This window comes from Pholis gunnellus (genome assembly GCF_910591455.1).
Source record: "Pholis gunnellus genome assembly, chromosome: 5".
In the NCBI taxonomy this organism is placed as follows: domain Eukaryota; kingdom Metazoa; phylum Chordata; class Actinopteri; order Perciformes; family Pholidae; genus Pholis; species Pholis gunnellus.
In genome coordinates this window covers 10,344,262-10,359,484 of record NC_136531.1, presented here as the reverse complement: position 1 = coordinate 10,359,484, position 15,223 = coordinate 10,344,262, and the positions used below count along the sequence as shown (strand labels likewise).

Genomic DNA, 15,223 nt, shown 5'->3' with positions numbered 1-15,223 from the left:
ATATGAATATGTGCAGCTGTGTGCCGGTCGACTGGTCTGTTATTATCAGTGAAGTATAAAATGATTAGGTTGAAAATAATTGAAAATGCTGCAAAAAGCGTTTTATGTTGAATATATAATCCATCAGGCTGCCAGGTGGAGTGCACAGTTCACTGTGGCCGATTCAGTTAATCTAGACATAATGTGCAGATTTGATTTTCGGTGAATTGAAGTGTAGGTAGAATATCGTCTCGGTTAACTACAGCCATAGTTGGGTCCTGTTTGTAAGGAGGCAGCGCTCAGTCACATTCACGGCTGTGAAACACTTTGCGAGCGTTTCGGCAGCCCACTGTTTGGGTGTGATTCCACGTTTTAAGGGATTAACTGGTAAAGACTACCAACAACTGCCTTTCAGCCTGGAATTAGTCATTAATGAAACCACACATTTCAGGGTTTCTTTTCTAGCGAGGCGCACACGCCCCTGTTAAGATCTGAATGAAAAGCACAAAGCTATTCAGATCTGATCCCCCCCTTCCGAACAAATGGCTTTTCTCCATCCCCAGAGAAGCAGCGAGCACTTCAAGAACCTCTCCAAGGATCTCAACGGTCACATGAAAACTCGGCCCCGTCAATTAGCTCTGCGGCAGGGTTTTTGGGGGAGCTTTAATACAAACAAAACAATCACCGTGTACAACATGGCAACGGACAACGTCTGCTTATCCCTTGATACCTCTAAACAAATGGTAATAGTGATTTTCTGGAGCACAAAGGGGGCTCCGTAGGCCCAGGGCATATGGTTACGGCAACATTACAGGGCACACTCGTGCACCTGATGCTACAAAAACAGAAGCCACACAATGAACACACCCTGGTTGTAATTCAGCTCTTAGCTCGACTTATTCATTGTGGACAGCTCATGGGTTTTAATTCAGTCTCATTTGACTATTAAGACAGCGATGTTAGATTGAAGGACCGGAGCTTAATGTCTCTGGGGGTTTGAACAATTGGTCAGATAAAACAAGCGAGGATAATACATAACTTTTGTATCTGGGGAAATGATTATTAATGGATATTCTCTGACTGATTGGAAAATCTGATAAATCAAAAATCCCAATATCTAATATATTAAACAGTATATTTTTAGAAAATACAAAAAGTAGCAACCATAAATGTATATATTTCATGTATTTATCCTGTAACAAGTAAAAAGTAGGATATTTAGTTTTCTGTAAGTCACAGTCAACATGTGAAATAATCAAATGAAATCGTTCCTTTACTGCGTCCCCTTATGAGAATATAAAGTCAAGTCATGTTCACACACATCTTTGCGATCACAGGCAGCAGGATTTAAGTACAGCTTGAATAACCAACACATATACATGGTAGGGTTGGCTCTAGTAATCCTAGAGCAGTAATCCCAGAGACTGTAATAACCTGTTTTCACCCTTTTATCAAATAAACCCGTGTAAAACTGTCCCTGTGTGGATTTGTGACCCCAGGTGTGAACTTTTCGAATAAAGGGCAAGCACAACCCTCTATCATTGCTTCAGTAGCGATGTAGATTTTAGTTGGTGGTGGTGGTGCTGGTGGAAGGGGGGGGGGGGGGCAGTGGGCACTTCCATTTCCCCTCATCTATCATTTCAAAAGACAGATACAGTGGGGGTGGATTGATTTGATGTTTTGATGCATTGTTTGATGACGGGCAGCTCAAAGTGGAGGATGCCTCTGTGATGTCTCTCCATTGGAGGACATGAAAAGCGTCACCTGGCCCCTGAGCCGAGGGGTTATGGCTGCTAGTGGATTTAAGGGGCTCCCGCTGCGCTGGACGGTGGCTCCCATTGATGCCACATAATCCATTCAGCGTGACCTTTATATTTTTAGAGGCAGCTCCGCTTGCCTGTCAGGCTGCCTAGTTAAAACTATGGCAGACATCAAGGTCCTGATCATCTACGTTCTATTACGGGAACGGTATATCTAATTTATTCAATGTGTACGTCCCGTGAGGGAAATAAGTGCAGGGAAATAAGTGCCTTCAATCACCAGCCGAGTAGTCCGATGATCAAAAGAAACACGGAGCGCTCGACGAGCTCATCAGATGAACAAACACATTCTTGCTGGATATCTTTGTGGGTTTCATCATCCGGCATCAAGTGACTGCTGAGGGGAAAAAAAACAAAAGCCTTGTTCTCGTCCCTGTGACATCAGCGCTTACAGACTGAATAACAGCCGAGGCCATTACATAGTTCCAATCAAATACCGATAATGCGAAGCTGCACTTCATCCTCTGCCCTCTACCCAACCTCCAATTAATGGTTTTTAACCCCACATGAAAATATCAGGGGCTTAAAAAAAAAAAGAAAGTCGTACAAATAAATAATCTCATAGCGTACGCTCGGCGGTATTAGTCATGAGCATCAAACTCCTACCACGTTCTAGATTTGCCTAAACTAGGAGCAAACATAATTGGGATAAATCTCAGTAAGCCACATAAAAAAAACAAAAAACAGAAGGGTGTAAATTGTTACACTGCTGTGTGTTAAGACACTGAAACAGTTGCACAGATCAGACGAACTGCAGCAGCAGGGAAAGAGCAACATTCAGCTCTGCTGTTTTCCTCTGTGACTTGGGGCCACTGAGTTTTTCTCCAGCCATAGTAAATTGGGCGCCTGGGGCAGGAGCCTTAGCCAAGCTTGCATTTCGGAGCCCTCATGGAGGGCATGAGGGATCGAGATATGGCACTGGGGGGGGGGGCAGGGTGGTGGTGGTGGGGGACTGGAAGCGCAGCGGTTGGGGGGGACATCGCGCACACGTTTCAACACAAAAGAGACCTGGCTAGTTAGCACGCTAACTACCGAGCTCCACGGCCGTCAGCGCTCGTCGTTCTTCTCCGTCCCCCACATCCACCTCGTCACAAACGCGGACTACATCTGCAAGTGTAATCACTCCATTGTACTCTGATTTTCTGCTCTGCTGGACGGGCAGCATGGCGGCCTGCTTTTCAGCGCCGCTCCCCCCTCGCACCCCCCCCCCCCCCCCCTCCTTCTCCCACAAGTGCCCTCTGCCTGTTCCTGGCTACTCCTTTTTTTTTTTTTTTGCCGGTGAGGCCGGTGTGTCTCACAGATTACAGAGCTCCTGGTCGCTCAGGTAACAGGAGTCACTAATCTGGCTGGGGTTGAATTACACATAATTGCCTCGGCACCGTGATTGATTTTAGCCCTGGAAAGGAAAAGACGACGTCTCCCCCCCCCCCCCCCCCCCCCTAAAGAACCCCAACTCCCTCCCTGCCTCTCTCCAGTGCTCACGAGCGGCAGCCAAGACTCTCCATCTAGTAGGAGGCAGGAGGCTTTGAAGAGATCAAAGCCAAGGCCGGGAGCAGTTGCGCGCCCTGGGAATACGGGAGAGAGGCTTTCTGCTCCTCAGCCCTATTTTCTAGCGTCATGTCGGATTGCAGCTGTATTGCATTTCGCCAGTTTTCTTAATGCTCTTGGTTTTGACTTTGACATCAGTGATCCCCCCTCGGTTTCTTCAAAAACAAGGGGTGGAGGTGGGGGGGAAAAAAGAAAGTGACTGAGGAAGAAAGAGTGTGAGAGAGAGGGAGAAAGAGAAGGAGGGGGGGTGGGGGGGTTAAAGAGATCTACAGACTGATTTTTATTTTCACAACTCCATAATTGGCCGCTTCAAAGGAGAGGAGGGGAGAACGTAGCATTTGTTTTCAATTCCGCAGCCAATATGAAAGGAGCGACAAACTTTTATGGGTTTCCCAAAAAATTAAAGACAGGCTTTTTTTTTTATGGCCGAGACCACACAAAACGAGCGGATAGCAAAGCCCTCCTCTTTGCAGAAAGCTCAACAGCGTAGTGGAGCTCTCGACACTATACGCCATGCATTTGTTACACAAAGAGAAAGTGATCTGACGATGTTTAACGCAGGCATAAAAAAACAAACGCAAAAGGCGGCACGAAGAAAGCTATAGACATCCATTCATTTAACAGCTCCGTTAATGAAGCCTGGTGGCGAGGAGGAAGGCACCCTTTGTACTGCGCACTATGTAGGCCCTATACCAACCTCCTACACTGGGGACCATTAATATTTCAGCGCTGTCAGATGCACATTGCATGTGAGTCTCTTTAGCACTCACACCCACAGCAGAAAGAAATAATGAGCTTCTGAAAAATATGAAACAGCAAAGACGAGGAGGGAGGGGAAAAGAGCGGTGCCGGAGACTGACCAACTTCATAGGAAACAGAGCAGCTATTGATCATCGCTCTGTTTCTTCGCTGGACAAAGTGAGGGCTGTTTTTTGAGCTTCTCTGAAGTCTGGACACAGCCGGCTGCATTTGCACCCATGTTTCACTCCTGTGGTCCTATTGTTCCCCCATCGCGGCAGTTTTACCAGCCGGAACACTGCCCGCCTCTATATAGAGACCTACGAGCTGTCAGGATGAAGTCAATAAAGCTATTCATGTTTTTACTCATTTCACGACTGTGTCGGGGGAACAGCGAGGCCCTGTGATCCGCTTTGAGGGACCACTGACGAGCTTCAATCGTAGCTTGAAGACTGACCCAATCGGTCAATGAAACACGTGCCCTGTGAGGGGGGGGGGGGGGGGGGGGGAGCTTTCAACAAGTTTTTTTAGACAACAAACAACAAAACATTTTGCCAAGTGACGACCACTTTACGCACTGTTCCATTTAACTAAGCATAGTCATAACACCACCAACAGTTCGGTCAGGTTGCACGACAAAATGTCCAAAACGCTCCGTACGCCGCCCTCTAGTCTCCTTGTGTGATCCACCCTTAACAGGAAGTGCACACCCAGGATTGGGCATGAGGGGACAACCTTGGCGAGGCCCTCCACTGGCCCCTGGAGATCAGTGGCAGGCCCGCTGGTGAGGAGTGAAGTCCTCCGAGCAGGTGTTGTGGGCTCCGTCCACGTGAAGCTTGACTGGCTGGCTCCGGGCGGCGGCGGGCGGCGCCGCTCGATTGGTTGAGCGTCATCCAACTCAGTGGGAGGACGGGGAGCGAAGAAAGTGTCATCATCTGTTGAGCGCTTCGCTTTGAGCAGCAGCAACGCATGCCCAAAATAAACATCGGCTGAGGCGAAGTGTGCGTCTGCACGTCATGCTCACAACCATGACACCCCCGATTGCTTTTTCTCACACACATATAGGAGAACACACATTCGCAGCAATGATTTTAACTTCATCTTGGTCGCTCATTTCTATTCTCATGTCAATTCTTAAACCTGCCTCCTTAAAATTGGTGTTTGTTTTAATGTGTTAAAATAAATCAGATAATACTTCAGGAGGTTTTAAGAGTCTAAACATATAGAAATCGAACTATCTTTTTAATGCTCAAATCAATCAGCGTGGACTCGTGTTTGTGGCTCTCCCCCTAAACAAACAGCGCGTATCTCTCAGTCCTGTCACACGATCACTCTGCCGAGCTCCATTTCACGAGATGAAACCCACCGATAAGGTGATTGCAACCACATGGCGTCATTAGCGGCGTGCATGTGGAGTAAATGTGTCAGCCGGCATCACCATACAGGGCAGGACGAGAGGAGACCTCGGCGTTAATGGTGGTGTTTATGAAACACCACGACTCAGCGCCAGCGGCACTACAAAGACTCCGAGACGCCGAGTGTTTCTTCTGTGTGAGGTCCCTGCCGCTGTCCTTCATGTGCACGCACACACACACACACACACACACACACACATTTCGCTGTTTGATAGAGCTGCACAGCAGATGACATCAATGTCAGCTTGACTCTTTGATATGTACTGATTTGGTGTACAGCATGAAATGAGGCAATTACACTTCTGTCTTTTGAGCGCTGCATAATCTCCATTTATTTTTAGACTTAAGACAAACATATAGGCAGTACCGCACTAACGACGACTCGCAGAAAATGATCGTGGCAGTGGGACGATCGTATGGAGTCCAGCTAAAGACAAAAAAAATGCTGCGTTCAGCTCCGCTAAACTTCACACAGCATGTCCACCCTATAGTGAGACTTGGGGGGAAAAAACTACACAAGGTTGCCATAAGCTGCCATCTAGAACATTATGTGTGGACATGGAAGGCTGCTGGTAAATGTAGTGTTCTCTTTAACAGGGATCTTCCACGGTAGTGCTGGGGGCATGAGCTCAGGACACACATGGCACTGAGGGACACCAGAGCGGTCCCACCAAATCCCGTTAGGTAAGCCCGGGTTAGTGATTCCACGCTGCGAGACACTGGCTAGCACATCCGTCACGTTCTCACTACATCAAAGGGAAGTACAGCGCTTCACCCCCTCCACGAACCCCCCCCTCCCCCTCCTCCTCCTCCTCCTCCCCCTCCTCGCCATGAGGATCTGCAATTGAGGGTCCAAAGGGGAAAAGAAGGAGATGGAGCTCTCTTAACTCCCCCCCCCCCACCATAGCAGGCAAAACTAGGCTTAAAAATCTCGCGATTCTATCCGTTCCTCTCCTCGAGCTGTTGCTCAAGACCATGAGACTGTTCCACCACAGTCAGGTGAAACGCCTTGTGCTATATCGCTGCACTGTCAACAATTTCAGAGCCATGAAGAGGCAGTTGTGTCTTTATCTCGTTTCGGTAAGACGTCGAGAGCTAAGAGGTTGTGCGGTTTCTTTTAAACCCCACAGATGAGCATGTAAAACAGGTCTTTCTTGTGATTTGAACCAAAAGGTAAAACATTTCTGTGACAAACACAATCTGAAAATAGGTTTCAGGTCATTTAAAAATATGCACCGTCCATCACGAGCATGTTGATCTTTATTTAGAAGCTGTCGTGTTCACATCCTCGCTCGAGTTTGGGAGGCTGCAGGACCGCTTCTTTGAAGGAGAAGACAAAAGCCCGTCAAAGCACCGAACTTCTCTTCTTCCACACATCAATCCTGAGGCGATGGCACCCTAAACGCTCTGAAGAGTTATACTTAGCAACCGTTATCCTCAACACCGTTATCGGCTATTGTGATAAATTCTGACCAACATCGTAAAAGTGTTAAAAATGTTCATTTGTTAAGATAAACAAGCACAAAGACACAGAGAACAGAGAGAAAACAACACAATTCAAACAAGCAAACCAGGTTCTTTAATCAGGGTGTACGAGACTAAAAGTTAGCACGGCTAGATTTATTCTGGAGAAATTAGGTTTCTTGAAGATACACATGCTTTACTGGGTTTTTAACTGGCTATAAGCATGTTCATGTGTGCGTGTCGGGGACCTGGGACAGGACACATTGCTGTCTGCAGTGAGCTGAGGGGACAGAAAAGATCAATCCTCAAAAGAGTCCTTAAGTATAATGATTAAATCTCAATTCTGACTAGAACCGAAATAAACACGTGTATTTCTACAGCCGTACAGCAATCAGTGAAATGTATACATACTAGCACAATCAGAAACAACTCTTTGCAGTCCAAATGCTCCAAGATGTCGTAATATATCACTAAGACACAAGAAATATACCTTTTACATCATTTATTTTTGTTTGCATGTATACATTAAGCTACTTTAGGAAGTCCCAAGCACAATGTTCACTAAACACACAATGGCCCTTTTTTTGCTCCTTCGAGAAAAAGATTTATCTCACGTGATGAACTCTCCAAATCACTGGACTTTGTGCTCAGGATCCCCTGCAGACTCCACATCCTAAAACAGCTCTAGGATTACGTAAACACGAGGGTATCCGTAACACACCGCTGACTCTTTGAAGTGGTCAACGCGAATACGCAACTGAACACCATCAGGCGTCTTGACACCAGAGTCTCAGGCTCTTGTGGGTGGAGGCGACCTATCAAGCTGGAAGCCCTAAAATCTGCTGACAATCAGCTACTCCCAGCAGCTCCATCATGACTGGACGGCATGTGCAGGAATGTCATGGTCAATGGAAATCAATCTAAACTACTGGGATTGGGGGGGGTGGTGGCGGCGGCGGCAGCGGGGCTGGGGATGGAAGAGAATGAAAGGGAGAATGTGCCTTTGATCTCGGTGAAAACTGATCCCAGGCCTGCAGATACTGTGGCTGCGGTGGCCGGCAGCGAGCTGACATCAGTGAGAAAGCCAGAAGACTCGTGTTCCGTGATTCCTCCACCAAAGCCTCGGCTCTTTTTATTGGATAAGTGAGAGAAACGTATATAAAATGACTACCGTTTTATTGAAGACAGGAGGGGGGGAGGGGAGGGGGGGGAGGGGGGGAATTGGGTGAAAAAAAAAAAAAGCAGCCATGGTAAATGAAATGAAAGCTGGGCTTTAAAAGTTTTGGCAATGAGTATGCTGTCTAACTGCCTGGCCTAATTCATCTGCAGTGAGGGGTAATTTCCTCTCACACAGTCAGCTGGTCTCCGTGCAGACCCCTCTGCGTACGATGGAACTACCGATAAAGATTTGACCAGAAAAACAAGCCAAAAAGAGAGAACGTGAAAAGCATCGCACCCCGCATTTCATGAACCGCTCTATTTGTCGACATGAAGAAGGTTCAAATCGTGAGGTAATCACGTTTACTCGACAACGTCGCGTGCTTTCACCCTCTCCGACTTTGGCAGAGAGGGAGAAGCAATGCAATTTTAACACCATCCCGCGATAGAGTTGCGTGTGAATGAAGTTCCTTTACACACAGCATGTGGCGTCTGCCCCCCAACAATCACATCTGCCTCCGAGAACCGACTCTTACAACAACGCAAGAGCTCACGTTTCCCAACTTTGCGCTGATGAAACTAACGTGTGCGAGCTGCAAAACAAAACAAAACAAAGCACAAACAAAACCCAGAGCGTTGTGCGTGAGCGTTTCCTGTGTGAAAAGGAACCAAAACCGCAGGCCGGAACGAGACTGGTCGTCTTCCCCGAGCGCGATACAGAGACTTTGGACAAAACCGGATTAGAGTGTACAGCTGCTGATGTGCCCCATGCGCTCTATGTCTGTCTTGAGAGGAGAAATTTGCAAACGGGACAGACACAGGAAGCCGCCAGTGAGAGACCTGCCAGCTGGCCTGAAATTGATACCATTACAGGGACGGTATCTGCAACAACACACGCCGCCCCTGGACGCTGCTATGAACTCCAGTGCAGGGACGCGACGTCGCCTTCGGGCCTCCTCGGTCATGCTGGGCTAATTAGAGGGCTTACTCGGGTCACGTAGACAGCCACCACTTAAGGTTTTAACAAGAGGAGAAATACTGTATATCCCATCTCTTAATCTTCTGGAAAGTATGACCGGCATTCAGCATCCAAGGGTCAATGCTGGTACTTGAGGGTAAATATTGTACAAAGATCCTCCGCAGCAACACAAACCCAACATTGGAAGTAAATAGCTTCATTTTTTATTCATATCGTATTGTGAGGTTTAAAGTTTGTTATTTTCAGTCGAGAGATGTGATCTTACCTGAAAAATGTCTCAATTCTTTCATTACTTTTAATCCACACTTTGTAATTATTGGTCAGTTGGAGGATGTTTTCTCTCATTGAATTGTTGTATTCCACTCTCAGTGATACTGAATTCAAAGCCACTGATTGGTTCATATTAAATGTTTATTTGGTAATATATTGTGCTGCATGCATTTTGACCCAAGAGATTTTGTAAGCTATTTATAAACACGCTATTTTCATTTTTTATATTTTAAAAAGAGGCCATGAAAACAGTCGTATATGAGCTGATGACCTTCTTTTAGCCTCATGTAGGGCTGCGACTAAGGATTATATTCTTATCAGCCTTATCTGACTCTTCTCTAACGAATGTTTGGTATCTAACGGTTAAAAACAAGGACATATAAGTTATCACCGTTATCTCAAAATTGCTTGTTTTGTCTAAAGATTCCAAACCACAAAATGAAATAGAAGCAAATGCTCATTTTTAAGAAGCTCGAAAACAGCCAGTGTCAACAATGTCTTCTCTTTGAGGGACAATGAAAATGAGAGCCAGAAATAGGTGCACATTCTGCAATACCATATCTTTTATCTAAGTGCTGATTTGATTAAGTATCGATTTGATCTTTTTTACTTAATCAATATGAAAAACAAGGGATCATAATTCAGATGTGATAAAAGTGAGACCGCGCAGCAGAGTGTGTGGACAGGTTCAAGCAACAGGTTGCTTTCTTTTCTTCATCCTCAGTCACGTGTTACATTACAAGTGATCTCCCAAACAGCGCCTGAACTTCCTCTTCACCTGAGCAGGTGCAACAGGAAGTCAAATCTCTGCAGGTCTATCATCGCCACAACAGTGTGTTAACGACCAAATGTGTTGCTTCAGACGAGCACTTTCAGCGCGACGTTACCAACTTCTGACTACGTCAACAAAAAAAAACATAAACCTTAACCCACCAAAGAAAATAAATGTCTTGCCTCAATTATACTGCCCAATAACACCGATTCAAGAGTTTTTTCTATAAATCCGTGCCACGCAAAATTGGGAAAGGTGGCTATCTTCAGCCGAGTTGCTAGTTTATGTTTTGTTAGCCTCAAGCAAAAGGATGTTTTTGACATTGTTACACACACAAGGAAAAGAAAAGCGAGTTGGTACTGACCGTTCTGGGCATGGGCGGCGAGAGGGAGCCATTGTTCATGTAGGAGTCGTTCATGTTGCTCATCATGATGTAGCCCGGGTAGCCCTGGTACGGATGCCCTTTACTGTACAGGTCTTGGAGTTTTCCTGATTAGAAAAAAAAAAAAAGTGTCAATTTACTGCATGTTTGCAAAAAGGCTTCCTATGAAGCCATTTTATAAAATGTATCAACATCAAGACTCTTCGTATTTCTCACCACACTGGAGCTCAGATAAACACATCTTACGAATGGCAAATTCTTAATTCTCTTCAGTCAATAAATCAGACGGTTATTAATGATAAACGCTGAGCACAAAGTCTCCCGGCCTCTTCTGAAGCCGTAATGATATCACTGTCGATCGCTTTAACCCGCGCCCCGTTTCGCCTCGGCCTTTTGTTTGTGCCCTTTCTTCCCGTCTTGGAGAGGAGGGGTCGTATTATACAGAAGAACAATGGAGCCCCTCTGTGCCAATTAGCACCAATTAGAGGAACATACAGACTGTGTCAAAACAGGAGACGCCCTGACAGTTCCACTGTGCCTTTGACCTGAGAGGGGGGAGCTTTATTCAAGAGGCCTCAATGCAGCGCCACTCGCCGCTCAACTGCGCGCGGAGTAATAAGGCCGTTGGGGGGGGGGGGGGGGGGGGGGGGGGGTGTTTGTGGTATACAGCCTGATGGCAACATGGATCTTGTTGTGAAGAAAGCCAGTGTTTGGTTTGAGGGGGATCCTATTCAGGAGTGAAAGGGGAACAAAGAGGAGACACACTCCTCCTCGAAGCCCTAATGACGACATGCGGTCGCCGGGTCAGAATACAAATACCCAGAGAGCAAAGAGCCCCGGGCGGCGGCAACATGTTGCATGGAGCCGTGCAACCGGAGAGCTGGAACAGTTTGTTGTGGTGATAAAGGAACACAAGAGACAGAAATGTGATTTTTTTTTCTTCCTTTGTAGGATTTTCTTCTTAATAATCATTCTGAAAATGAACACATCTGAAATGGACATATTCGTTCCTGCTTTCATGTCTGCAGGAGCCCTCATCTACGAGGTAGGTAACAGGTACAGCGTGTCCTGACCAGACTTGTATCTTGTATCTTGTCTGAGTGCAGCAAAAAAAAACAGAAAAAAAACAGGGGCTCTGATAAGAGGAGGATCAACAGTGCAAGAGTGTGACTGATCACTTCTGTGTGGGGAAAACGAGGTTGCACTTTTTTTTCCCACCGTTAAAACCTCAACTTCTCGAGCTGCAACGAATCCTCCTGAAATTCGGAGGCTTCGCTGCAGCTAAACGACGTGCTGGTTGTCCTATAGAGCATGCCGATATAACGAGCTCTCGCTGAAGGCGCCGTCACTTACCATCCTCCAAATGGTCTCTGTGTTTTTCATGATATGAATCTTGCGGTATTTGGGAATGTCTAGCTGCCTGTAAAGAAAGAAAAAGAAAAAGAATAAAAAATGTAAATGATGATGAATCAATTAAGACGGCCTTGAAACGCAGTTACACACACAAACATGCTGATTCGGTCAGACACCCACAAACACTGCTGGGACAAATGCCGTCCCTTTTGCTTGTCACCAAAGCAGAACAAGCTTGCACACGCACACGCACACGCACACGCACACGCACACGCACACGCACACACACACACACACACACACACACACACACAACCATCTATAGAGAGGTGATGGAGCAGCCTGCATCAAAGCTTCAAAAGAACCACTTAATTAAGCTTCATGTCCTTAAGGAGCTTACAAATTAACTTGTTTTCAATACCATAGGCCCACTCTCAGTTTCATCTCTCAGTTTATGTGTATTTATGTTGGAAATAAAAAGAGCCTCTCTGTGCAAAGTGAAATCATCCCCATGAAAAGAGAAAATGGTGGAGAGAGTTTTGGGCTTCACAGAAATAGAAATCCCCTGCTTTTCGCACAGACATTTCCTTTTTCTTTGCGATTGAGAATTGGGCAGAGGACCTCGTTTTGGAGTTCAGACCCCTCAGGATGGCTTCAAGCTGAGCGTGGGGAGCTTCACTGGATTCCTAATTAACATTCAGCCTCCGTCTCGTGTGTCTCTAGGACATTTTGGTGGTGGATGTGTACAGTCTCGTTCAGGATGTGGCCAAAATTTCATTAACACTGCGGTTAATAACAAAAACAGGCGACTTAACTCTGTGATGGGGAAGCTGCAGCCTGCATCCTGAGGTCGGTGCACGCGTAGTAAACGAAATGAATTTAAACTGTGATGTTTCATGACCACGCTGCGTCTTTATGTGAACTTATAAAATGGCATCTTAGCGAGCACAGAATTAAAAGGTAACATTTTTGGAGAAATTCAAAATTCATCATTTATAATTCTTTAATTGAGATTAAATTTGCATTTACATACATAATACATTTCTTTTGATTTTACTCTTAACGCCTGCTTTTAATCGGATCGGTGAGGGTGGACCAGCTCTAATGCAGCTGTACATGCGTTCAATATTTTTCTCGACCCCAAAAGCATGCAAAATAAATATATAATTGGGGTATTAAACGAACACGAGAATTATCAAATACCATGATGATGCCAGAAAAAGGTTCACATCTTGGTCACAAAAGAATTGGATGAAACAGATGAATCATCTCGTTTGTCAATAGGTTTTAAGCCAATGTGTCTGTTAACAGCTGCTGAAGGTTAACCTGAACCCCTGCAAATACAGCTGTTAGCCTACTTGTCACTGGCAGCACACAAGGCCCCAATTCCTACATCTTAAATGATATCATTTAATTTATTTCTTTTGGTTTCACATATCTTACTGCACACTAATGAACCATAACCGCCACAGATGTCCAAGTGTGCATTTACACCGATAATGTTTCCAAAAAAAACAAGTTCACTGGGTGCTATAGGATGTAACATGTCGAGGAGGTTTCTGGAGGTGGAGCTGGTACACCTGAGTCAGTAGACTGCAGTGCTACTGCATCACTAAAGCTGCTCATTTTAAAATACAATTTAAAGGTCAAAGTGCAGTTAAGGCTATAAATGCACCTGAACTCAGCTTGTGTTTTTTTCTAAATAAATCGTTATGATAAAAATGCTGAAGACGTTATGAAACAGCAGAGTCTCACAGGAGGAAATTCATTTTAGGCCTATTTGCTCTTTAAAGCTCACCCCCATCTCTCAAAGCTGCCAAATCAATTCAGGTAAGCCCTGGGTAATGCATTAAAAAAAGAGGGCAAGAGCTGAACGGAAACCAGGTCTTTAAATGATTAAAACCACAACACAACTTTGTTTACTGGCCTGATGCAGGCATGCTTCTCCTCTCTGCACCTTCTTCATTCACCACATCAGTCACAACACGCAGCATTACTCACGTGGTGGCTGTTGTTGTTGGGGCTGCTCTCCGACTCGTTGACCAGAGATGACTTGATGTCCGCCAGGTCTCCCTCCTCCTCCGAGTGGCTGAGCTCGGCGAAGATCTGCTCCTTGTGCGGGTCTCCTTCGTCTTTGAACGCGATCATTTCGTCCGTAGCGCACAGCTCCGGGTCTCCACCGCCGCCTGATAACTGTGGCATTTTTCTTTCTTTTTTTAATTTGTTTTTACTCTGTTTGTTTCACTGAGAAAAACCAAAGACAACACACACACACACACACACACACGCTCGCGTGCGCCAGCACTGTCCGAAACTACTGAGGGGGAGAAAAACTCCCACTAAAATCCTCCCGAAACCGAGTGAGCGAACGTCTCCCTCTTTGACCGGAGCGTCGAGTCACTGGAAGCGGCGTGCGAACACGCTGCCGGTGTGTTTCTACCGACGCAACAGGAGGAGCGGGGGCTCGTGTCGGCGTCCTTTTCTTTTTCAACACGACTGTTTGAACTTAAAAAGGACTGAAAGCTCAGACCCAGGAGAACTTGATATGCTAAACTTGAGATGTAAAAGGCTCTCCAGTGCGCGCCTCAATGTCATGAGGGGGGGGGGGGGGGGGGGGGGGGGGGGGGTAGAAAAGGAAGACAAACCACGAGTTAAAATCTCATCACTAGTGTTTCAGTCCACACACACACACAACTGACGACGGATATGGTCCAGTAAAAAGAGACTCAACGTTAAAAAAAGTGCATTTCTAAAAGTGAGAAATAATATTTCCTCCGTGGTCCAGTGAAGAAGCTGCGTCGTCCTTTGAAAGTGGGGGGAACAAAAAAAAAAAAAAAAAAGTAGGCTAACAAAACCAAAACACCGTCTGGGGGTGAAAAGGTAAACTGATGGATGTGCAACTGGAAGAAAACACAGTTGTAACACTCAGACAAGACAACAAGCAACGCAGTACGCCGCTTTCATGCTTCAAAATACATCCTCGACGCAGGAGGGATAAAAGCAAAAAGTCATAAAACAATCAGAAAAGAAGGTAGAGAGGAGGAAAAAAAACCTCGCTCGTGTGGACCGACTTCCCACTGCTCCCACACTGCTTCCACAGTGTAATGTAACCAGTGTGTGTATGTGTGTGTTGGTAATGTAGCTGTGCTCCCTCCTCCTCCTCCTCTCTTCAGTCATTGGGAGGAAGGAGAGATGAAAGGGAAGCCGAAGCTCTGATTGACACCGCACCGATTGACACTCCTCCTGAGAGAGAGATTTATACGCGGCTCACAACAAATGGGCAGACGGGAGGGGTAGAAGAAGAAGAAGAAGAAGAAGAAGAAGAAAAAGAAGAAGAAGAAAAGG

The 15,223-nt window shown here is 45.9% G+C and overlaps 1 protein-coding gene across 2 annotated transcripts in view; it reads right to left on the bottom strand.

The window, feature by feature from the left end:
• The window catches only part of lef1 (lymphoid enhancer-binding factor 1), a 40,058-nt gene extending 25,542 nt beyond the window's left edge, over positions 1-14,516 (bottom strand). For both annotated transcript variants that reach the window (XM_079159809.1, XM_079159810.1), the window contains exons 1-3: positions 13,880-14,516; positions 11,879-11,945; positions 10,508-10,632 (exon numbers count right to left, since the gene is read on the bottom strand). In XM_079159809.1, the coding sequence (XP_079015935.1) occupies positions 10,508-10,632; positions 11,879-11,945; positions 13,880-14,080 (393 nt within the window). In that variant the 5' untranslated portion in view covers positions 14,081-14,516. The remainder of the gene's footprint in view (positions 1-10,507; positions 10,633-11,878; positions 11,946-13,879) is intronic.
• Between the last annotated feature and the right edge of the window lie 707 nt (positions 14,517-15,223).